Below are 26,103 nucleotides of genomic sequence, written 5' to 3'. Positions count from 1 at the left end.
CAGGGTCAACCATGGTGGACAGGTTTCAGTGCAGCTTCCAGACTAAGACAAACTAGGAAGAAGGACCTAGCAATCTACTTCTAAAAAAATTGGCCAGTGAAAACCTTATGAATAGCAGTGGAACATTGTCTGATACAGCACGTGAAGATGAGCCCCTCAGGCTGGAAGAGAGTTGGTTGGAGTAAACCTTTTGGGACCTTCATTTGTGCAAGTGGCATGACTTAAAATGAGGAGAAACAGCTGCAAAAAATCCATTAGTAATTGGAACTTGGAATGTACGAAGTATGAATCTAGGAAAATTGAAAGTTATCAAAAATAAAATGGTATGCTTGAAGGTAGATATCCTAGGGATTAGTGAACTGAAATGTACTAACCAAAAACCAAATGTCATCGAATCGATTCTAACTCACAGTGACCCTATAGGACAAAGTAGAACTGCCCCATAGGGTTCCTAAGGAGCAGCTGGTGGATTCAAACTGCCAACCTTTTGGTTAACAGCCAAGCTCTTAACCACTGCACCACCAGGGCTCCTAAAATGGACTGGTATTGGCCATCTTGAACCAGACAATTCCATATATAGTGCTGATAAATTTAACATGATAATGTATCCACACATTGCTACATACTCTTTATAATCATCATCCTTAATGGCTGCAAAAGATTTTGAGAAAATGATTCATCTATTCCTTTAATAAATATTTATCAGACATCTCCCACATCTTCAGGGTGCTGGTGATTCTAAGATTAAAAGGAGATGAACCACACCCTTCAGGGAGTCACAACAGAATGGAGAAGACAGGCAGGTAAACAAGTAATTACAGGTAGTCTCTCAGTGCCAAAACAGAAAAATGTAGGAGGTGTTGAACAAAGGAGGGAGTCTTGAAGACACTGATCAAAGTCTTGAAGGATAAGTAAGAGGAGTTAGCTCTCAGACAAGGGGCAAGCAGAGCACTTCAGCCTTCTAGCACATGGAATGACATGTGCTAAGGCAGAGAAATGTGAAGGACCACATTATGGTCCAGGTGGCTGTAAGGAGTTGAGTATAGCCCTAACCCTTGGATCTTTAAGTTGTGTCCAAGTCTTCAATATAAATAATGTTATGATGTACAACTTGCAGTATATAACTTTTTCCACATTTTGGAGTTTTTTTTTGGCTAGATCCCCAGAAATGGGATTGCTGAGTCAAAATGTAGGTGCACTTTGACCTGATACATACAGCCAAAATGCTTTCCAAACGGACCATATCATTTCCTAATGACCCCAGCAATGTATGAACCAACCAGTGCTCATATCTTTGTATCTTCCTCATTAATTTGTTTTAATGTCTATTTCTTTGATTACTAGCAAGGCTAATCCCCACCCCCATATGTTGGTTACTATTTTGATTTCTTATGTGGCTTGCTTCTGTTTTCACTCAAATCATTGAGATTTTAAATTTTACTTTAGCTATATGAGCTCTACTTACAATACATTCAGACTTTATCATGTTTGCTGCCAATATGTTTTTCTGGTTTATGTTTCATTTTTAAAAAAATGTTTGACATGTAAAAGTTTTAAGATATTTGCCAGTCATATCCATTGATCTTTTCCTTGTATTGCTTCTGAGCAGAAATACTTTTTTTATTTGAAAGATAAATCATGTTTAGGGGCCAACAGAGCCATCAACTGGATCTAATTTGTAGTCCTTTTCTGAAATGTGTTATAACAGCTTAAGACAGAACTTTGGTCTGACTTATCCAGTATTCCTGCAGCAATTGTTCTATCTATATATAGAAAGAATTACAATATAGTACAAATAGGCTCAGGTGAATCTTGAAGGGCCTTCCTGTTCTTAGGTAAATCTGCTGCTGGAAAAAGATCTTACCTTGGAAGCCTACCACACTGATGACATGTGTTTTGGATGGGTGGAGGGCACTTTTGAGAGACAGAGAGTGATTTTGTCCAAAGCACTAAAGTCACTGTTAGCTAGTGTCATAACTTCTGTGGTCAACCCTGCTGAAGGCCAGGCCTATCTTCAAGTGTGGTTTACTGCAGGAAGAAGTAACCTCTGGCCTCTCTAAAGCTGGAGGCTGATGAGTTTTTCAGAAAAGTGAGAAGCTGTTAATTTGGGAAACCCTGTGCCAGTGGTTCTTAAACTCCAGTGTACTTAGGTATCACCTAGTAAACTTAATAAACATGCAGATTTCTGTTCCCAGTGCCAGGATACACAGGGTGTTGCTGGAGAGTTTTCCTGATCTTTCTTTCTAGCTTTTGAAACCTTAAAAAAAAATTCCCATAGACGTTTACACAGTTTTGGATGGTTCTTCCTTCTTTCACGAAACACTGGTACCTGCTTTGCTAGCATCTGTGAAAATGCTCCAGGAGGAGGGCGAATTGCGCAACTCATGGGCACACCTTCTCAGGTAAGGTTCTAAAACAGTTTCCAGCTTCGGGTTCTATACTTTCCCAGAGGTGAACAGCTTAATGGTTTGTGATCTATAAACTCAGTCTGGATTCCCAAGAAGACTATGCTGGAACTCCTTCTGGATTCCTTCCCTGAGTTAGGAACCAGTCAAGTTCCTTCGGCAATACCTCCTCCAGAGAGGGGTTTGCAGCCCCAGGTTTACGTGGTTGCAAACAGGCCCTAAGGAGAGGATCTTATCCGGCGTCAGGACTCCTCTGGGTCATCTTTCCTCTTTTGGCTTCCAGACTGAAGCTCGTTTTCCCCGCAGGTGGGGAGGAGTGGTTAGAGCCACAGAGGTATTTTGAAGACTTAGCTGTGCATGTTGCTTTTCCTCCGTTCCCTCTCCCCATTCCCTAACCCCCTACTCCTACCCCAACAAAGTCCACGAACACTTTCGTCTTCGGCTCACTAGTAAGGCATCATCTCTTAAAACATAATCCAATGGTGTAGCAAGCGGTGTGAGTGTGGTTATACCCGGAAGGAGGCTTATCCAGGGGCGGGGGCTCACAGCGTGGGTGCCCACTCACCCAGCCCTGTCGCCCCGAGCGACTCTCTCCCCCGCGTCCCTCCGGAAGCCATCTGCTGCTGCCTGGGGCAGAAAGGCACCCGCTGCTCATCAATCCCGGTCACTCCGCCAGGCTGCTCCCAATCCGAATGCTCCCCGGACGCCTTCCCTCCTCCCCGTCGTCCTCCCACCTACCCCTCTGAAGCGAAAGGGGTCCGCAGCGCTCCGGGCGGGCCTGAGAAGGGGCGGGGAAAAAGGGAGCGGGAGGAGCGAGGAGGCGGCGACGACTACGTGATGCCAAAGCCCCGCGAGCGCCCGATCCTGTGCGCGCGCGCGTCTCGTCGAGGCTCCGGCGGCGGTTGGAGGAGTTGCGGGAGGGGCTGCAGGCGGAGAAGGCGGAGCTGGCAGAGGAGCAGCGGGTCGGGCGGCGGGCGGAGCAAGCGGGGTGCCGAGTGAGGGGTGGGAGGGCGCGCGCGAGCAAGAGAGCCAGCAGCGTCTCCGCCTCCATCTGCGGCGGCCGCGTTTGCCCGGAGCCTAGGGACGGACCGACTGACTGCCTGGCGGACGGACGCGGGCGCTCGCTTTGTGCTTGGGGCCAGCTTAGGCGAGGCTCAGGACTTGCAGTGAGCGGCTTCTCTGCCCGCTCGCGGCTGTTCGGCGCCGGCGGCCTCGGTGCGCGTGGGGCTGGAGGTGCGGGAGCCGCTCTCAGCAGGTCGGTCCCCCGCGCGGCTGAGCCCGGGCTGCCCGTGCCGCGGCCCCGAGCGGCGTCCGCGAGCCCCCGCTCCCCGCCGGGCCGCTCCGAGCAGCGGTGCTCCGGGGCTCCAAACTCGGGCTGCCGGGGCAAGTGTCTTCATGAACCCAGAGGATGTCCGGGAAGCACTACAAGGGTCCTGAAGTCAGTTGTTGCATCAAATATTTCATATTCGGCTTCAATGTCATATTTTGGGTAAGTTGGAGCGCTTCTGGGATTTCAACTATTGTGGCTGATCGATTCGCGACGATTTCCCCGCGTGGCTCGCTGCCTTTACTTTTCGCAGCCCCTCCGGCGCTCGTCAGAGCGGGGGAGAGGCATTTGCCTTCCCTCTTGCCAGCTTGCGCGTTGGAGAGATAAACATTGAATCCTTTCTAGGAATGGGAAGAGGTAAAAAGAAAAACCCAGCCGGAAAGGTGTTACTCAGGCCTTGGGATGTCTTTTTAAGGGGCGAATTGCAGGAATGTAGATGAAAGAAAGGGCTCGGCAGTTTGAGAAATGAGCAACCACGCCAATGCTCCCCGTGGGATATGAACGTTGGGCAGAGCATGGTGTCATAATAGGGAAGGCTAATCGTGCAGAGCCCACCCTGATGTCCACCTTATAACAAGGATCTGATTGGACGAGGGCTTGGCTCCGTGTTGCCGCGGCTGGTCTGTGCCATGCTCAGCGTGTATCTTCTTGCACCATCTCGGGCTTTGTGTAGGATGCAGATGCGGTGGTATAGGGTTCTGTCATGTGCACGTAAATAGCGCTTCCTGCATGCTCTTCCCGTTCAGCTGGAAAGCGCTCTTTTGCATGATGGACTGGCCAGTGGGCGTGTGGGGTGGAAGGATTTATGTCTATATATATCATTGTCAGTATAATAACAAGTCATCATCAACATATGTTTCAGTGTGTTCGTGCCTCACGTCCTCCTTTTCTGAGGAGTGACACAGAGCGGGTCGTTTTGGGGAAATCTTGGAGAAATGCAAAGGAGAAGGTGTGCGAGATATGTTTTTATCAGGGATCCGGTAGAGTAAATGCTTGAACACAAGATTCAAACCACGCTCTGCTGGCATTACAATGTATTGGGCGCCTATTGTAATTAGGCTGGGACGCCTACTCTTTTGTTTTGTTTTGATTCTTTCCCTTGATCTCACAAACATGTTCAGCAACCAGACAAAGAGTTCACCAGGACAAGGGAAAACGTGGGTTCAGAGACCATGTTATTTTTCTTTCCCATCCCATTCCATCCTCTTCTTCAGTGGGCATCCCCTCCCCATGGGAAGTAAAGATGGTGGCTGTTCAGGGGGTTCTCCAAGTTGCTTTTCATTGTAGGTTCAGTGTGAGGTAAACAATGATCCAACTGCGGGATCAATAATAAGCCAGAGCAGTTAGACCACAGGGTTATTTATTTTAATTCTCCTTTAATTTCAGCCAGTTACTGTAAATGTATATATCTGTAAGACTAGTTGTCAAGGCGGCTCTATACATTTTTCTCTTTCTACTACACAATTATCAGGCTATTTTTATTTTTTTCCCATTTTCTATGAGTGTCTTGTGTTGGTCATGTATATTTTGCAAAAGTAAATGGCAGGGATTGCAGAGTACTTTCTGTGTTATCATGCCATCTGCCCTCAGGAGTGATAAAGGTAATGAGGGGGGACACGTGAATAAATATCATATCCAGTCACTCACAGGCAGTTTTTTGCCAGTGACTGTACATGATTCCTATCAGCAGTCACCCGTCTTCCCCACAATCAAGTACCACTACAAACAGGGGAGGAAAAAATTATCTTTTTTTTCCCCCTGCTGGAAATGTTTAAAAGTGGTCGGTTGTCACATTTCTGAGTGAGGTACTTTGATTTTATTGAAACTTGAAACTTTATGACTTTGAGAGGCAGGGACTATAGAATTTGGACTGGCCCTTGCTGGGATAGTGAGTCTTCGCCTTTTGATTCTACTTGAACGCTTCCAAAAGTTGCACATTTCAGTTACCAGGGACAAAAAGCACCTAGGGGGCTTTCTCTGGAGTTTCATAGCAGGGGGTGGAAAGGAAATAAAAGGATGTAGGCCTGTTTCCCTGACAATTTGGTATAATTTTATAGAGTGCACAGAGGCAAATTAAGCTCTTTCTGTGGATAAAGTTGCAGCAAAACCCCTGGAATTGGGGGGAGCTTGAAAGAATTGAGGATTGCTTGCATAGAGAGTTCCAGAATAGAGCCACATCTTGTCTGATTTTGGAGGTCTTCATCTCTGGGAGGAGTTTAATGGGAAGCCTGGGAGCAGACTTCACTGGAGAAGTAAACCAGCTGCCCCAAGTAGAATTGTTAAGTAGATGCCGTTGTTACAGGGCCCTTCTCTTATCCTGGAGTACCTGGGTGGTGCAAGCCAAAAGGTTGGAGGTTCACGTCCACCCAGAGGTGCCTTGAAAGAAAGGCCTGGCCATCTACTTCTGAAAAATCAGCCGTTAAAAGCCCTGTGGAACACAGTTCTACTCTGACATGCATGGGTTCGCCATGAGTCAGAATCGACTTGACGGCAACTGATTTTCTTACCCTGCTGTCTAAATACTCTCCCCTCTCCTTTCTATACTCGGAGGCTTTCTCTCAGATACCCCCTCCCACCTTTCCTTTTCTGCGCTGTGTTCCAAAATACTGCTTATTTAAATCTCCCAGTTTATCAGTACCATAGTCTCTATGAAGAGCAACAAGAATCAATAACCATGCTATTTGACTAAAGTAATTCAGACTAAGCTGTTAATGACTGAAGAACTGGAGTCAGTAACACGGCGGCCTGCTTCTGAAAACTTGGAAATCTCTGCTCTCTACAGAGTCACCAGCCTAACTGTGACTACCAGAGAGAGCAGACTCAGTGCTATTCTTATAAAATTATGAAGAAGGGGTTTATAACAGAGCATGGTTTCCTAATCTTATATTTTCACACTGTGAACACTAGAATAAATTTTGAAATAAATTGAAGACATTTGGAATTATAATTCTACTAAAATAAAATTGCACTTATGTAGCACCAGCAACAAAAGCTTTGTTCTCCTATAAACTGGCATTTTGACTCTCTGTAAGTCAGTTAACTGCTCTGGGCCTCAGTTTCTCAGCTGTTAAAACAAAGGGAGTTGGATGCACTATAAGGTTCTTTCTAGTTCTGGTATGGAATGGCTCTGTCGAGTTCCAGTATGCTGGGGAAGAAAAATACAAGACATGGTAACTGATATCTAATGGAAATAGCATATATATGTGACACTTGTTAAAGATTTTCTCTCTTACTGAGTCTTGTCTGAAAACCAATTTTCTTATCTTCATTTCTTCCTTAAAGATCCTTTCATTTAAAGATGTATCTTTCATCAGTTTTGTTCTTGGCTTTTTCAGTTATTGGTATAGTATGCATGCTTTTCTATTCCCACTGTGAATCTCAAATGTAGTCCTGTGAGTCATTAAATGTATTTTTATTAGGGTTACAGTTTCATGTGTAAAATCTGAATCTTTTTATATAACAGTTGTAATGATATTCTGGGTAACAAAATCAACATCTTGTACAGATTCCTTTCTCATTAGTTATCACAGGGTGGTGGGGAAAATCTTGTTTTCCCTATTTCATATTGGAAGAACTTAAGACAGAAGGGAATTGATTTTACTAAGGGTGTCACCATACTTGGACATTTCTCAGGAAAACCCTGAGGCTTTTTGGGTGGGGTGGGGGGAAGGGAGAGTTTGTTTTAATGTCACTTCTTTAGGGTAAAGAACCCCTACATCTCATCACCCACCATTAATAGATATTTTTCTCTGAACCCTTTTGGATTCTGGCTGTGACTCTTAACTGCTCTGTGTTCCTAGGCAAATTAATAGATCTGAGTATTCTGGTTATCTATTGCTTTATAAAGGAGCTCGGGTGGCACAGTGGTTAAAGTGCTTGGCTGCTAACCAGGCTGCTAACCAAAAGGTCAGTGGTTCCAACCTTCCAGCTGCTCAGCTGGAGAAAAAGCCTGGCAATCTGCTCCCAAAAGGATTTACAGCCTAGGAAACCCTATAAGGCAGTTCTACTTTGTCCTGTAGGGTTGTTATAAGATGGAATTGACTCGATGACACACAAAAGCAACAACATGGCTATATAACAAACAACCCCAAAACTTAGTGGTTTAAAACAAGACTTTATTATTATATCTCATAGCTCTGTGATTTGACCATGTTCAAGTGGGCAATTCTCACTCATGCAGTTTCATGAGAAGTGACTGGGGCTGGAGTTATCTGAAGGCTCCTCGAGGCTGGATATCCAAGATGGTTCTCTGACGTGACAGGCAATTGATTCTGGATGAGAGCTAGGCCAGGGCTTTTGACTGGAGCACCACACCTGGCTTTGTCCTGTCTCTGAGACAGAAGAGGAAGCTTCCAGCCAGCTAAGCCTACACCTAGAGCTGATATAGTGTCACTTTCACCCATTCCATTGGTAAAGCACTCTTGGAGCCTGCTTAGTTTTAAGGGGGTAAAGGAATAGACTTCACCTCTTAATGGGGGAGTGTCAAGGTCACATTGCAGAAGGTTATGTGGGTTGTGGCCATCTTTGGAAAATACAGTCTTCTTTACTGAGCCTTCATTTCTTGGTTATAAAAGATCACATTATCTAATGGAGTTGTAATTTTAAGGATTCAGCCAGATAATGTATTACTCAGGACAGTGCCTGAATATGTAACAAATGGTGAATATCATTATTGTTATTGTTTCCAGATTTAATACTAATTCCACGCTGGGCAGCAGAAACTTTGGAACACCTTAGCCTGGTACTTTGGCATCATTGTTGTTGGTAGCTGCCATCGAGTTGGCGTCTGACTCATGGTGACTCCATGCATAATGGAAGGAAATGCTGCCTGAGCTGTTGTGGATTGGACCTGGTGATTTATCAAATTTTCACTGGCTGATTTTCAGAAGTAGATTGTTATGTCTTTCTTGCTGGTCCGTCTTAGTCTAGAAGCTTCACTGAATACTCTTCAGCATCACAGCAACACGCAAGCCTCCACTGACAGACGGGTGGTGGCTCCGTATGAAGTGTGTTGGCCAGGGATTGAACCCAGGTCTCCCACATGGAAGGGGAGAATTCTACCAGTGAACCACCAATGCCACATTGGCATCATTACTATCAGGTAATGATACCCTTAGAGGAGTCCCTGGGTAGTGCGAATGGTTAATGCACTTACCTGCTAACTGAAAGGTTGGAGCTTCATATCTACCCAGAGGCATCTCGGAAAGGAGGCCTAGTCATTGACTTCCATCAGCCTTTGAAAACCCTGTGGAGCACAGTTCTATACTGACACTTATGGAATCACCATGAGTCAGAATCAACTCGACGACAACTGGTGGTGGTAATGATACCCTTAAGATCTGTCAGGGGAGTCCTAGTGGTGCAGTAGTTAAGCACTCAGCTGCTAACTAAAAGGTTGGTGGTTTGAACCCACCAGCGGCTCTGTGAAAGGAAAGACCTGGTAATCTGCTTCTGTAAAGATTACAGCCTAGGAAACCCTATGGGGCCGTTCTCCTCTGTCCTGTAGGGTTGCTGTGAGTCAGAATCGACTTGGCAACAATGGGTTTGGTTTTGGTTTTTGGCTTATTAGGAAAAAGAAATCACAGGATCAGTGAAAGCCTTGTATGCCTTTGGAAAATCAAGTTCTTTTCTTCTATTTGCTGTACAAGAATTAGAACAGCCATGAATACTTGAGGCCATATTTCTCTTTTGATGTACATGCAAGTGGTACATTGTGTCTTTAAGTGGAGGTGTATCCATGGTTGACAGCAGAATGTTGCAACTAATTTGTTTCCACAGGGCTTAAATTCGGAGAGGAGGGAGATTTAGGGAACCTTGTGGGGACATCAAATAGGAAGCCTTATCTTATGATTCACTATAAATTGCAAGATGTTCTGGAATGATGATACATCAGCATTTTACAAGTCATAATTTTTGTTTTAATTTGCTAGACATCTGTTAGCTTCGATGGCAACCATATGGGAGTCTAAATTGCCTTTTGAATTACAGGGAGATGGTAGGAAGAAAGCTAAATATGGTTATGAAAGTGTCATATGGGAAAAGTGTAAGGAAGGTATACAGACCTCAGTGGGGAAAGTAATTGAATACTGACTTGCTTGGTCTGGCTGCTCACTCATGGGTCAGTGAAAAGGCACTGAAGCATTCTCACTTGATGATATGCTCTGGGGATTGAAATGAAGCTGAGGGGAAGAGAAAACCAAATAATGTTCCCCCCACCATAAAATTGCCGAGGTGAGCTCATTTAGATGCATCACTCTGCCTTAATATGTCCACAGTAATAGTTAGTCCCTGGCAAAAGGTGAAAAAAACCTGCGTTTTTAACAGTGCTTTACAATTATAATGCCTTTCTTCTAGCATCTAAAAACATTTTATAAGCATATTGTATCTTTGTGACAGATGAAGAAATTGAAGTGCAGAGATGTGGAGTATTTTTTGAAGTGTCATGTCAGGGTTCACTTCTGGAGTGTTAAGTCTTTTCCAAGCTATTGCTGTAGCTTCTTGGTTTGAAACTTATTTTAGAAGATGCTTGTTATTCTAAAATAAAACATCAAGTAAGTCATTTGCATCTGTTCATAACTGAAAAGTGATAAAGTTTTTGCATATGTCTCAATTAACACCACCCACAAGCACAAAAAAAGTTAGGATGAAAATGTTCTTAAAGAGTATGGGATCGAATAATAAACTATTATATAGTCAATTGAAAATGCATAGATGAAAATTGGAGTATTAGAGACAAAGTTATTGAGTCACATGCTTCCGCATGTAACACTGCTGATTGTCTTAAAATTTCTCACTTTAGACTTCTAAATTATCATACTTTGCTGGATTATAAGAGTCTCAAGTTTGGGAACTTTCTCTTAGTCATTTTCATAAGCCCGTGTCTAGCTCCTTGTCTGAAACATGATAGATATTTAGTAAATGTTTGTTGAATGAACAAATTATGAACTCATTGGTAGGTACATGGGAGTCACCTACTCTAACTTCCTATTCAGTGAAACATTTTCCTCTGTACTGTTCTTCCAACCCTTCTTAGGATGGATCTGTCTTTGGACCACTCTCAACATCAGAGAGCTTTATCTCTACTCAACCTAGATGTAATCTGTTTCCATGGAACTTCCATCCTCCTAATATACTGTTTGATTTTAATTTTAATTTTGAAACAATTTCAAATGTACATAAAAATTGCAATTAGTATAAAGAACTTTTTTTCCCTTAACTATTTGAGAATAAGCTTCATGATGCCTATCAGTCAAACACTTCATTGTGTATTCCCTGCAAACTAAGAAATTCTAGGTAACCATGGTCCGACCATCAAAGCCAAGAAATGACCACTGATACATTACTACCATCTAATGCTTAGACCTTGTTCAAGTTTCCCAGTTGTTCCAATAATATCTTTTAAAGCAAAAGGATCCAGCTTAGAACCACACATTGTTTTTAGTTATGTCTTTTTAGCCTCTTTCAGTTCTTCACTGGCATGATCTTGACACTTTTGAAGATTATAAGGCAGTTATTTTATAGCTTGTCCCTCAATTTGTGTTTGTCTGACATTTTGTCATGCCTGAATTCAGATTGTGTATCTTTGGCAGGAATATCACAGAAATGGTGCTGTATTCTTCTCATTGCATCTTATCAGATGGCACTGATTTCTCTCTGTCTTGTTACTGATGATGGTCACTTGATTAGGGTATTGTCTGCTAAACTTCTCTACCATTAAGTTACCTTTTCCCTTTTGTAATTTATAAATATTTTGTGGCAAGGTACTTTGAAACTATGTAAATAGCCCATTCCTTACTAAAATTTCAACTAGCAAGTAACTTATTTATATGTTTAAGAACTTATCGTTTCCTGTTTTTTTCAATATATTTTAACCTTTTGCTCTCTTTACTTATTTTGATGCTCATATTGGTTCCAGATTTGACCAGTGGCAATCCTTTCATGCTGGCTCCTGGATCCTTTTGACTCCCAGCATTCTTTGAGCTCTTCCTTGTTTTCTGCCACAGCAAATGTTCCAAGCTCATCTTGTAATTTGCCTACACTATCTTTTGTATCAGCCAGTTATCCAAGGAGCCCTGGTTCCTTTGAGTGGAAAATGGTGTTTAGAAGCCAAGATCTAGATGCTAGGTGTGCTCATTGCCATTGGGGTGTCACTGCTCCTGGGTTCTCTCATTGGACAGAACTCTGGAATATGTGTATGTGTGTATACACATATTCACACATTTACATCTATATTTATTAATATATATAAAACATGAGTTCATAGTAATACCTCAAATTCCTATCTAACACCACAGGGTTTGTTCTAGTTTTTTTCCCTTTTCATATTTATAACTGCCTTCTTTGACAGTGAGAGACCTGGCTCCCATTATTCTTAACATATTTACTTATCTGATAAATCTTCCTGTATGTACTCATCTTCCACTACTGCCACTATGTCTCCTCCATGTGGTTGCACTCCTTACCTGTTGGTGTTCCACGGACACCCTACCCCCATGTGCATACCCCTATTGGTTCTGAAACCCTGCTCTAAATAGCCACTGTGTCATTCCTAAACCTCTGTTTTCCATCTTTAAAAGCTCCTAGTTCCTCTATATGTTCTTCATAAACCATTTCTAGATTATTCTTTGCCCTGGTCATGGTGTCCTGCCTGTGGTCCCATTTGGACATACCTACGTTAATGAAGCAACCAGAAAGACACATTTTCCACTCACTGTTCCAACCATCCAGAGAACAGTGGGCTGTTACGCTCCAGATCCTCCTTAAATCTCTATATAGTGCTGGACCTGGAGGCAGAAGCCTCAGCTACTGCCTGAATTTGCCTTTGTGTAAGTTACTCTCACAAATTATTTCCTCAGTTGCTCATCTGAAAAAGTGGGGGAAAATAATTCTGATAGTTGCAGAGTTGTTATTCAGTGTTAAATGAGATCATGCATGTGAAAGTGCTTTGTAAAAGGTAAATATCTCAATACAAATATTAGTTATTAACACAGGCTAAGCTACATATGCTTTTCTTGGCAGCCAGGGAACATTGTAGATGTAGGTTGAATTTCTGGTGAAATAAAACTTCACAACTTTTTCCAGTTAACTCTATTATACACACCCTGCCCCGAGCTAAGTGCTGTAACCCTCTAGTTATTTATTTGATTTTAGATTTAGTAAGAAGAAAGGCCTGGTGATCTACTTCTGATAGGTCACAGCCATTGAAAACTCTGTGGAGCACAGTTCTATTCTGAAACATGTGGTGTTGCCATGAATTGTAATCAACTTGATGGCAACTGGTTAAGTTTATTTATTTTTATGTTATCATTATTATCCTATTTGAGCCCCTGGGTGGTGACAATGGTTAATGCACTCAGCTGCTACATGAAAGGTGAGAGGTTCGAGTCCACCTAAAGATGCCTTGGAAGAAAGCCTGGTGATATACTTCTGAAAAATCAGCCATTGGAAGCCCTAGGGGGCACAGTTCTGCTCTGATGCATGGAGTCACCATGAGTCAGAATTGACTCCTCGGCAACTGGTTTTTATGATCCCATTTAAATGTCTTATTCTGGCCCAGTGGTTTTCAAACTAGCAGGCAGCTCTAAGGTTCCCTGAGGTGTGCCAGAGGATGCTGGGATCTGAGCAGGGGGATCTCTGACTCCTTTTCCCCCAGAGAAGTTTGGCCATTATATTTGATATTTTGGGATACCAGGAAGGATTTTTTATAAAAAAGAGTTCACTGCTTAAATAAAAAATGAAAGCTACTGTTCTAGCCTTCGGATGTTTTTGAATCTTGATTGCCAAAACATGTTGAAACAAAAAATATTCCTTGTATGGATTTTTAATCTCTTAGTGGAGGGTTCGAGTCTCTTCATTCTTAGGAAGTGCATCTCACTAATTAGGGGAGACTTCCATAGGGTTAATTAATACTCTAAGCCTTTATAGATGTAGCGGCCTGATTAGTAAGTTGTCAGTCAGGAAATTTCAGTTTCCCCACCAGGAAATCTGATTCAGTAGGTCTAGGATGGGGCCCTAGAATCAGTACTTTTAAAAAACAAAAACAAACAAACAAAAAACCCTCAGGTGATTCTATGCACAGCTGAGGTTGGGAAGCTCTAGGCTGTTACTCTTGGCAAGTTGTGGCATCTTCATCCCCTTGTTCTCTGGAGTGCGCACTCGGGAGCTGAGAGTGGGTGGTGTGCAGCAGGGACCAAAGGGTGACTGGTTTCACCGGCATGTGAAACTAGTGAAAGCTAGTTCTTTGCTTATGAGGAAAAAAAAAGAAGAAGAAGAAGAAGTGGCCTATTTTATCCCTCATGGAATTATTAATCCAAAAATGCCAGTTTATTTTTAAACCTGAAAGCCCTAAAAATAATAGGAGAAAATCAAATCTCTGTTAAAGAGAACCTCTTGTGCTACAATTAGCATGCTAAAAATTAGCATCATATAGGGATAGAAGCTAGTTATTTATTCTACATTAATGAAGAAATAGACTTTTTGTTCCTTTTCCCTGGTTGTCCTGGACTGCTATGCACACTTCTAATTTAGTGGACTGGATCTACCTACAGACACTGTACTTAACAACAGCAAACCATTCTCCCCTTCAAAAATTGGACATTTCTGTCAGCAGTTGCTGTTCCTTTCAGCCCGTATTTTCCTGGACTTCCTTCTTTTCCTCTAGCCCTGGATACACTCCAATTGGTGGGGAGGAAGAATTGCTTTCTACAACTATGTGGTAGTCTATGTGGTAGTTTGATTGAATTGACTCAGCTGTAATGCTGTGGAAGGGACATTTCTTCTCCCATATCCAAATTGGCAGTAACATCACAAAGACAGTTGGCAGTAAAGCAAACACAGGTGACTCAAACATGATATTGTTAGTTTTCTTTAGGAAGAAAAGTTTTAATGTAGAGTAATTGGAGCATGGATAATGAGTTTCCCATTATTTTCTTGACTTCTTTCCTCCCCTCCCCCCTTTAAAAAATTAGTCATTTGATTATGACTGGGTCCCTAACGTGGAAATCTTTTGAAATAAGCATAATTTTGGATAAAAATCTAAATGATTTCTCTAAGATGTTGTAATGGAACTGCTAGTCATCACCACTCCTAAAACAACCCAGTGTGCATATGAACCCGGTGGTTAGTACTGTGGTATTACCCATATGTGCACAAAGGATCGTAATTCTGAAATGCAAGGTACAATTTTTAAGTAGTATAATCACCAAGCTCAGTAACAAAATAATATTTGGACATGGGTAGCAAAACATTTTGGCTCTCCTCATTGAAAAGGCACAGTGATGTTGTATACCTCTTCCAGCTACTATTTACTATTTAGATAAGTATTAGAAGACATAGGGCTCATTTTCCTTGTTGAAAATTTTTTCTAGATTACACTTGGCACAAAGGCTAGAATTTCTAAAAATCTGGAGGAAACAGCTGGTGCTCTAGTAAATATTCAGGCCAACCATTTTAATGCTTCGCACTTAATTAAGTAGTCCTAATAAAAGAGGAATACTTAAGCATTTCTCAGAGTATAATGTTTTGCTTCCAACAGAAATTTCCCCCAACTGTTAATACTTCCCCTCAAGCTGCCTTAAAACTTAATTCTGCTAAATAAGTAGTTATAACCACAGATGATACATTTAATGCCAAGTTAGTTCTCCTGTTTTAAGGTTTAGTCGTGTCAATAATGGCCAACACTTTAACGGATGAAAATTCCACAATTCATTGACTTTTTAGAAAGTTTTACTGTTTCTTTATAAGGGTACAATATTACCAGTTGCTATTGAGTTGATTCCGACTCATGGTGACTCCATGTGTGTCAGAGTAGAACTGTGCTCCATTGGGTTTTCAATGGCTGTTTTTTGGAAGTAGATCACCTGGCCTTTCTTTTGAGGTGCCTCTGAGTGGACTCAAGCCTCCAGCCTTTCAGTTAGCAGCCAAGTGCGTTAACTGTTTGCACCACCCAGGGATTCCTGGTACAATGTTAGAGACTGATACGAGCTTTGTCCTTATTTGGCCATTCAAGAGCTCTGGTGGTGGGCAGAGAGAAGAGTCTGGTGCTAAGGAGTTTGTACTTTAAGGCATATATCTGGGTTTTAACCCAGCTTCATTACCAGGCTTGTGACCTTAGACAAGTCACTTATCCACCCTGTTCTTAAGTCTGCTTCTCATCTGCAAAATGGCATTTTTAGTATTAGTATTATTATTATTGATAGTAGTCTCAAGAGTAGCACCTATCTCAGAGTTACGAGGATTAAAGGAGTTAATATGTATAAACTGCTTGGAATAGTCAGTAAGTATTAGCAGTTATTACCTTATTTGCCTCAATACCCATAATTTCTTTTGGTTGTTTTTCTTAACTTCCTTCAGAACCATTAAAATAATCTTACGTTGTAATATATATTTTTGGTTCTCTGTAATGTTCTGCCTACATAAGTGCCTTCTCAAAATAACTAAAGGAAAAAAGATCTAGCAAATGTTCAGAATGTTCTTTTCATTGTAATGAATGGCATATAATTCTTATCATGGATTCCAGACTATGAATTCACATCTATTGTTTGTTGTTAATTTTCCCATTTTTTTTCTTTATGCGTCAGATTCACTCTTTATTTCCTTCGTAAAACCAGACTGTCTCATACTAGTGTTTCGTACCAGGAAGTTGAGTTTCTGATGTCTTAGCTGTGGTATTAGGCCTAACACCTGAGGGAAAATAGAAACATTTTATTAACATCTGTTAAAATACGGATATTCTGGAAATATCCAGATGCTGGTAGCTTTATATTTTTACCTTTTATAGTGTCATAAGTCCTGGATATTTTGGTCATTATTTTACTTTACGCATTTCAGACACATTCTCTAGGTGGTGGAGATGAAAATTGAGTCAGTGATAGAGATGAAGTTTGGATTTCCCCTTGTATGTTCTTACAATTGATGCAGAGCTGGGGTTTTGCCCCGAACCACCTGGATTGTTGACTAAGTGGACCACCCATCTTGGTGAATGAGTGACAACTGGCTTCTCCTCTGGAGCATAAATGGGATGCTCCAAAAGCTGGTGCTGTTTGGCCCTTGGGACTATCGCCTGAGGTGGAAGACAGACTGCCTGTTTCCAAGCATGATCTTCCTTCTCACCTGGCTCAGCTCTGGGAGAAAGGCCAGGAGATGCTCAGTTAGTAGGTGAAAGGAGCCTTATCCATCATTCTCATGCAGAAGGGCCTACAGCAAAGGGTGTGCAGCAAACCCCACAGCTTGAAGAGAAAGGGTAGGGATGGGAGGGAGACTGAAGTAGAATTTTTGCTATAGTATTCATTGTTAAAAAAAAGAATGATTTACCCAGGATTTTATAAAAGCTTATTTTAAATAATCTTCAGTTTACCAGAAACACCCCTAGAACTGCTAGTTTAGATTCACTCACTGATCTCACAATCCATTGATGGGTTGCAACTCTTTTTACTCTTTTGGTGAAGTAAATCGACTCAGTTTTTAAATCTTAAATCTATTTAATTAAAAGGGAAACTTAAAAAAAAAAAATCACCATTCAAATGCATACAATGACATTAATATGGCTTATTAACTTCTAGGTAGCTATTGGTGCCTGCTGGCAGGCCCCGCGTTGGAGGCTTATTTTCTTTCATTGCGGGGGGGTTAACAAGTGTGCAAAGTGTTCTGCATACTAGTATCAAATGGAGACTTTCTCCTTGGCTAGACCAGTGTGTTCAAAGAGAGTCGAAAAGGAAACTACTTTCTTATTCAAGATTATTTAATGCTGTATTCTAAACTTGTCTCCTCTGGCACCCCTGGTCACTGGGGAATCACACTTTGGGGAACAGTACTTTTAAGTAATTCACAGGAAGGCATGCATTTATAAGCTGAAGCGTGTTATATAGGTGGATGAATCTCTAGTGGTAAAATGGTTGGGGGAGTGTGTTTAAATATTTGCCTACCCTGAGTTCTGTTTCCTGTGGGAGGTGGAGGAAATAGGAGCATCCGCCACCTTTGAAGAGTTGCTATCCCCAGGCCCACTGAGTAGTTACATCTTAGGTATCGAAAGGAAACCACTTTGGGAAATTTTATCTCAGGCTAACAGGAAATTGACCTTAAATGCTTAGGAAATCTATGTCAGTGGGTTTCTTTTCCTCCTCCTTCCTCTTCTCCTTCAAGGTACTGTTGCTTATGTTCAACGTTGCAATGAGTCCATTTATTTGACGCATTGTTTTTAGAATAGGGCACTTCCTTAAATGCTTTTCTATTGTAAAAACAATAGAGCAACAGTAATATACCTTTTTTTTTTTTAAAGAGAAAGCAATAAACCACAGCCCCAATAATATTTTCTTTAGGTTTAACTATAGTAAAAGTAGAGACACTTAGTCAAATGATCTGAGAGCAGCAAACACCAAAAAACAAAATACATTTGAGAGTTTCAGTTGCAGTCACAAGGGTTTGAGTTTAGCAAACCTCAGTGAATTAACTTTGTGAAGGAAGAATGTACTTTTATATCACTAGCTTTGTAAGCATTTCTTCTGATTTTATCAGCATTTCCCCTCTCAGAATAACATTTAGAATAAGTGTTTTCAATATACAGAGCAAATACCTTGTGAATAAACATCAATTTCACACAACCAGAAAAAATAAAATAAAATCAATGAATCTCCTTTAGGCAATGGAAAAACCCTGTACTTTTTAAAGGAAGGAGTTATAGTGTACAGCAACTAAAAAACAAAAACAAAGACTCAAAAAATCAGGCTCTGAGTTTTAAATGTTTTTCAACATGACTTTTATGTAGACAGAAAATTGTAGCTGGGAGCTTTCTGAGCACCTGTTTTATCATTGGTGCCCTGCCTATCTGGTGTTCGGGTAACAACTGCCCACATGGCAACTCATTTGAGAAATCCTACTTAGTTTTTTTTCATCTCATAACTAGAATTCTAGGGAAAATACTGTTTCTCTGGTACCAGTTCTTTTAGCTTGGTCTATTAGTTTTTGGAAAGAATAAATTGAGTAAAGAGATGGCTAGGTGGTAAAGCTGTATGTGGCATTTTCATTTTTTTCTGATTCTGTAAGATGTAATAGTCTCTAATATTCTCACTGCATGCTTTGAGAATTTTAAAGTTGTTATCCAGTTAGTATTTGAAACAATTGCATAAAAGTTTCATTCATCCTTTTTTAAGATACAGAATCAATATTTTAGAAGCGAGGGACAGAGTTCACTAAAAAGATGATTAAAATATCTTTTGTATTTTTTGAAATATGTATGTGTATATATGTATTCCATTTAAATATTGATATGTATCCTGGGCTTTTTTTTTTTCTTTTTTTTTTGTGGTAAGTAGACATGTGCTGTCTTTGGAGAAAAAAAGAGAAATTACTTAAATGCCTGTATGACCTCTCAACATTTTCATTTGCAGTAGGAGGCTAAAATTTACTTATTGTGGTATGCTATAAATATGCAAACTTAATGAAACTTTTTTTTTTTAACTTACAAATTAAAACCAGAAATCAGTTTTAGGATCTAATGCATAAGCAGAAAAAAGACTGTTATTGTATTTTTTGGTACTTAGATGAAGAAAATAAACTCTTTGAACTATGAAATTACTAAATCTTAGCTGGAAGCACCAACAGATCATTAATTATTGCTAAGAAACTTTCAAAATGTGGTTTTTCAATTTTAATTGTCCTTTCTGTTGGATTCCCTGCCCCCTTATTTTTGTGATTTTAATTTTAGAGTTGAAAGAGTTTTCTGCTTTTAGGGAAGCTAAATCTCTGTCCGAAAACCCTGGTGGTATAGTGGTTACGAACTACGGCTGCTAACCAAAAGGTCGGCAGTTTGAATCCACCAGGCACTTCTTGGAAACCCTATGAGGCAGTTCTACTCTGTCATGTAGGATCTCCATGAGTTAGAATGGACTCGACAGCAATGGGGTTAGGGGTAAGCCTCTCTCACTCTTTTAAAAGGTTAACTTGCTGATGAAAGAACAGAAGGTTGAAATTATTTTGAACAGGAATGGTTGTGTAACTCTTTAATTCAGTGTTCTGTTGGTGGATCTTTTTAACACCGAAGTATTGGCGAACTATCCTTTAATTGGTGCTATGTACTCATAATTATATAATCTTAGGACTTATATGTTGAAAGGGACCTTAAAAATCATTTAGGCCCCTAGAGTTTACCACCCTCCTCCACATTTTTCCCCCTTTTAATAGTGGAACCCTCCCCGCCACCCCGACACCCCACCAAAATCTTAAAGCAAAGCCCCTGTTTATAATTAGGGGGAAAGAGGAATTATTCTGGGGGCTTAGCATCTGAGGTGGGGGAGGTGGTTCAGTTGTTCTCGGCCTCCCTGTGTGGGAATAGTGTGCAGAGGGGACAAGGAGTCCTTGCAGATTTTTTCTGTGGGTCATGTCTTTGCTGAGGACAGTGGAGAAGGCATCTGTTTACCGTTTACACATTGAACTAGGATGAAGTCGGCATTTGGCCTGTGTTGTTTGTAAGGTATGTACATGCCGAATCACCCAAGTTTCCAAGTCACAGTACTCTGACTCCATTTGGTTCTAACTAAACAGTTTTGGCACAGTCATTTTGAGTAACATCAACCTCGCTTATGTTAAGTAAGTACTCAGGTTATTTATTACGTCTTACTGTTGTGCTTTGGAATGAACAGACTCAAAAACTCATGTGTCATATGGATTCCATATGTGGCTTTTAAGTTAGCAGAAAACACAAAGCTTCCAATTAATTTGCACGTAAAATTGCATATTGAATAGATTAAGCTTGATGGCATAGGCATTATTTGACATTCTTTGTCATCCCTAATATTGTTCGTATTTCATTTAAACAAGCTATTAGGTGTTTGAAGATTTTGTGGTGATGAACTCAGTGTACAAATTCACATATGTCCAATTTGGTTTTTTTTTTACTCAGTGTGGATACCCAAGGAATTTATTTTGCTTATTTGTTTTACACTGATGAGCTCCATGTATAGGAAATGATCTGTAAAAAATGAAACAGTTACTCTTTATTTCTGTAATTTAACTTTTTCTTTTTCTGATTCTAGGCAGAGAACATTGCAGTGCTTAAGACAGTGGTTAAGAGTGAGACTGCCTGGGTTCAAATATGGACCTTGATACTTGCAAGCAGTGTGACCCTAAACAATTACTTAATCATTCCAAATGATTCCTTTTAGGTGAAAAGTGGGTAATAGTAGTGCTTACTTCTAGGATCAGGGAGCCCTGGTGGTGCAACGGTTAAGCACTTGGCTGCTGACTGAAAGGTTGGCAGTTCAGACCCACCCAGTGGCTCTGCAGGAGAAAGACCTGGCGATCTGCCTTCTTAAAGATTACAGCCAAGAAAGCCCCGTGGGGTAGTTCTACTCTGTCAGACAGGGTTGCTGTGAATTGAAATTGACTGCATGGCACCCGGCAACAACCTGTAGGATCATGGTAAAAACTGAATGAGATGATGTATGCACAGTCCTGAGCACAGTGAGCACTCAGTGAATGCCGGTATCAGAATACGGTAATAAAGTGATGACTACTCAACATATATGCAGGGTTTTAGTTCATTATCACCAGCGAAAGGTGTTGTCAGTGTCCAGGAACCTCAACTTCCTTGTTAGGAATGTGCATTCTGTATAAGTTTTCACTAATGCCAAGCTTTGTTTATTTTCTTTTGTCCTTCACCTACTGGAGGAGATTGTATCTCCACCCTTTGTTCTGGCAACTAGATCTAGCTGAGTGTCCTAGCCAGGGCAGCTGCTGCTTTCCCCTCCCTACTGGACCCTAAATTTCTTCTCACGTTTAGCTGCAGCTGTACACCATGTCCATTCTTGGCATGGCCTGACCAGCCCTCTGTTTTTATACCACAAATGCCAACATTTCTTGTATCTTGCCTAGAAGGTCATTTTAAGGCCATGGACCTACCGCGGTTTTCTTTTCTTTCTTAAAATGGTAGTGTGTGCAGTTCCAATAAAATAACATGCACATATGCCCAGAAAAGTACCTAAAGTGTAGTAGGTATTCAATAATTGTTAATTGAAGTTAGTTGAATCTCTGCAAAAATTTGTTATGCATAAGTAGATATGTTTACAAAGTTGTTTAATTTATTAATGTATAATTTATTGTGATGGTTATTTTTTTCTAATTGAATTTATATTTACATGCTTACCTTTTTTTTAATAAATGGTGTTGATGGGCTGCTGAACTTTAAGGGATATGGCATTTTAAATTGTTTTCCACTATATAAGAAAAAATTTAAGTCTAAAAGATCCTTGATATTATTATAAAAAAAAGCTGCCTTCCCTGTGAAATTAGTACCTTTCTGAGTATGAGCATATGCCAAGTGGAATTTTGTCTGATTGTTCTCATTTTTTAAGTTGTCATAAGTGACTTCTCTTCTTTCAGGTATATAGATGAGGATTTCTGGAATTAAAGTTTTGCCCAGTTTGAGACCAGCTTCTCTCCCATCCACTATTAGCTTATTTCCTGATATCTTTTTCATTTCTAAACATAGATAAGTTTCCAAAGGCGGAGAAGTCTGAAGCAGAAAGAAGGAAGAGAAGCAAGGCTGGGTTGTGCCACGGTATTGAGGGAAGGGTATGCTTGGGGAGAGTCCCAGACTGTGCTAATTGAACTAAACACTTAAATTTGGGAGTGTTTCAAAATAGTTTTCAAATGAGGGTATATGCTGCTGCTTTTATAATCCATGACATGAAGGGTGCAGTGGAGGTTCTTGTGTAGAAGATGCTGAGACCATGAATCCTATAAAGATAGTTGTCTAAATTTAGGAATATACACAGGTTTTTGGGAAACACACCTTCATAGTTCTCTTGTACTCCTACCTGTCTTTCTGGTAATGCCAAGAATGCTCTTTACTTGAACCATTTCTTAGAGTTGTGTTTGCAGTGAGCAGCCTTGGGGGATAAGGTAATGTCACTTTCTGGGACAAAGAGCAGTCTTGCTTACTGCTTACTATAAAGCTGCAGGTCCCCCAAGCTCAGTGTTCCTCAGCTGTAATACCAACACACTGCATGGGCAGCTTTTATCTGGGCCCCTCTACACCACTCCCGTTGGTCTTTGGGGGTGAGGAAACCCAACACAAACATAATTTTCATGCTGCCTGTTGTGCTATGAATAATGAAGTCTTTTGGCCGTGAAGCACTGGCTTCACTCCAGTGTTGCTTGGATTCCACCCGCTTGCACTGGCCGGCTCCCTAAGTGCCGTTTGTTGGCTGCTGGTGTTGCTTTTTTCCACTTCTTTAGATTTCTTCCTTACCCCTCACCACATCCCCCTCCTTTCTCTCAAATACGTGGCTCCATGTGCCATCTTTGCTTCTTCCTGAAAGGCTGTGAAACACCGCTTAACTGTGAAACTGCTTCCTGGCCCGTGCTGCCACGCTGGTGGGAGTCTCCTGTCTTCTGCCAGCTTCCATGAAACAGTAACAGGTTAACTTATTAATTTGTTGTTGTTAGTTGCCACTGAGTCAGCCCCCGATTCATGGCAACCCCATGTACAATGCAATAAAACTGTACTTGGTCCTGTGCCATACTGTAATCATTTGTGGATTGGACCATTGTGATCCTGTAGGGGGGAAAAAAAAAATCCAAGATTTGACATAGGTGTATTATATATAAGTTAATTACATAGTCAGTTAAATGTGTTCAGAAGTGTCCTGTTAAGACCTACAAAGAGCATGGTTAGGAAGAAGATGGTGGGGGCTCCTCAGAGTTTCTTAGATTTCTTAGACCTGATGAGGGCTTCTGTAGTTCAGATCTGTAGCCACTGGCTTACCTTGCATACCAGATCATCTCTAGTGAATAATTTCACATGTTTTTCACCACATCAAAGATTCTGCTTCTAGGTATGGCCGACATCTGTATCTCTTCCAACCCCACAGCAACTTCCTACAGAATCAAAGCCTTTTTTCAAATTTATAATCCCTGACAGGGACGGATCACCCAGTAAGCAAGGTACACACAAGCTTACTTGTGTTTACTAATCTGCAGACAACAATATATGTGAAACTGTTCCCTACAGATTAGTAAGTAAGCGCAAGTAAGCTCATGTGTACTGGCTTACTGTATGTGAAATTGTTCACTATAGATGAGTAAGTACAATTAAGTTTGTGCATACCTTGCTTACTAGGTGATTCACCTCTGCTGGCCAGTGTCTCCAGGGAACCAAGGGATACCAAGACTTATCAAGAACTGTCATATCCTAAGTTAGGCAAAATGTGTAACTGACACATGTGAACACTTGATTTTGAGAGAGCAGAACAACAAACTCCAGTATTATTGGTGGCAGTGGTGAGACAGGACACAGTGTTTGGAGCCAAGGCAGCCCCAGCAGGCACAAACTCTAACCCGGACAGGGGCAAGACACACAGATTGTCAGAAATCTGGGTCCTGAACAAAGAGGAGATGGTGATCAGAAACTGCAAACCAATGCATTGGACCAGCGCTAAGAAGGGGGAGGACAAGATCGACTTCTGGGCAACATGGTACTATAGGCAGAAGCACCATACTATCCCTCCACAGCAAATATCCAAAAAACTAAGTCAAACAGACAAATGTCAATCCTGAAACCCTAAGCATCAAATGAAGAGATAAAGAACTCAGCCAAGCACCGAATGAAATAAGAAATTGACAGAGAACAGAGAGCGAGGAGAGATACATGCAGAGGTCCCCTATCAGCTAACACAGCACAGATCTGCCATCTTGGACTCCTATCAGAGATCAGTGAACAGCGGGTATGAGAAAGCAGCTTCATGGAGCTTCCAGCAGAAGACAGAACAACCGGTAACCACGATATATGCTTTCCCACCCCCCACCCTTCTTCACCCCTGCTCGGCCTCCTCTGCTTCCTGTGGCCACAGTCTCTTGGACAGGAAGCACTGGCTTCACCCTGGTGTCGCTTGGATTCTACCCGCCCACACTGGCTGGCTCCCTAAGTGCCATTTGTTGGCTGCTGGTGTTGCTTTTTTCCGCTTCTTTGGATTTCGTCCTTATCTTTCACCACAACCCCCTCCTTTCTCTCAAATACTTGGCTCCGTGCGCCATCTTTGCTTCTTCCTGAAAAGCTGTGAAACGCCGCTTGACTGTGAAACTGCTTCCCAGCCTGTGTTGCCATACTGGTGGGATCCCGGGTTTCTTTTGTTTTGTTTTGTTTTGAATTCTTTGTTTTCTTTTTCTTTTCTCAAATTGGGAGCTCGTTCTAGTCAGGCAGTACTACGCAGCTTGGGACCTACTCCCTCAGTTTGTGCAGATGTGCAGAGGGATCCCTGTTTTTCTGGGGGTGGGTGGTTTCTTGTTCTTTTTTTTTTATTATTTGTTTATTTTGTTTTCCCTTTTTATCTTTCTTCATTACTCAATTTCTCATCTCTCTATACTTTTCTTCACTTCCTGTACCCTGAATACCTGGTGCTGAGTGACATCTCTACTCCTTCTAGCCAGGCTGTACTTCACAAGCTGGGAGCAACTTCCCCAGACCTAGCAGCTGCACCGGTGGGATCCCTGGGAGCTTTTCTTTTTTCTTTCTAATTTTTATTTATTCATTTTTTTCTTCTTCTCCTTTTTGTTTTTCTGTATTTCATAGTCTCTCATCTCTCCATTCCAGCGGCAAGCTCCCCTAGCACTCTTTCTTGTTTGTATGTTTTTGGCTCCTGCTCCTCTCTCTCCTATCTCTTGTACCCATCTCAGCTCCACACATCACAGTCTCCCCTCTCCATCCTGCCTACCTGCACTGTGAACTGAACATCACACCACCAAGCAGCCCAGGCACTACCAGAACCTACCCTGCACTGATTACTAGCCCATCCTGGTGGCCATAGTAAGTGCCACAAACAACCCATCCCAGCAACTCCTCTTCTGCTAGACCTGCCCTGCTGTACCATATCTAAGCAACGGACCAGGCCAATTGGATAAGAAGGCGAAAAGTATCATGCCCACAGATGAGCAAACAACGAAGAACACACAGCCCACCTGCTCAGACATAGCCAAATAAAACAAAAAAGCAGGACTAAACAAACAAATCTACAATCAATAAATGAACAAAATAACTACTGAATGCCTCAAAGACAGCAGACAATATCAAAACATTTACAAAAACAAGACAGGATGGTTCCAGTAGGCATCCAAAATAAAATACCAGATGAATTTCCAATAGAAGAAAAGTCACTAGAACTACCTCATAGGGAATTCAAATCTCTTATATTCAGAGCTATCCAAGAGTTGAAGCAAAAAGCAGACAAAAATGAGGAAAAAATAGACAAATTCATGGAAAAGACAGACACATACTTGGAAAATACAGACAAAAAATGGAAGAGTTCAGGAAAATAATGCAGGAACAAAATGTCAAAATAAATTCACAACTAGAAATCATACAAAAACAACAATTAGAAATCC

General features: G+C 41.3%; 1 protein-coding gene across 8 annotated transcripts in view; it reads left to right on the top strand.

Moving 5' to 3' along the window:
• The first annotated feature begins 3,417 nt into the window (after positions 1–3,417).
• Positions 3,418–26,103, top strand: part of TSPAN5 (tetraspanin 5) — a 220,756-nt gene continuing 198,070 nt past the window's right edge. For 6 of the 8 annotated variants that reach the window (XM_023725192.1, XM_023725193.1, XM_023725196.1 and 3 more), the window contains exon 1: positions 3,457–3,894. In XM_023725192.1, coding sequence (XP_023580960.1) covers positions 3,814–3,894 — 81 coding nt within the window. In that variant the 5' untranslated portion in view covers positions 3,457–3,813. Of the gene's footprint in view, positions 3,895–26,103 lie in introns of all 8 variants that reach the window. The other 2 variants (XM_004390241.2, XM_023725197.1) reach the window with 2 other exon arrangements.

This window comes from Trichechus manatus, unplaced genomic scaffold (assembly GCF_000243295.1).
Source record: "Trichechus manatus latirostris isolate Lorelei unplaced genomic scaffold, TriManLat1.0 scaffold00291, whole genome shotgun sequence".
Lineage (NCBI taxonomy): Eukaryota > Metazoa > Chordata > Mammalia > Sirenia > Trichechidae > Trichechus > Trichechus manatus.
The sequence above is the reverse complement of the archived record's forward strand: the minus strand, read 5'-3'. Positions and strand labels throughout refer to the sequence as shown.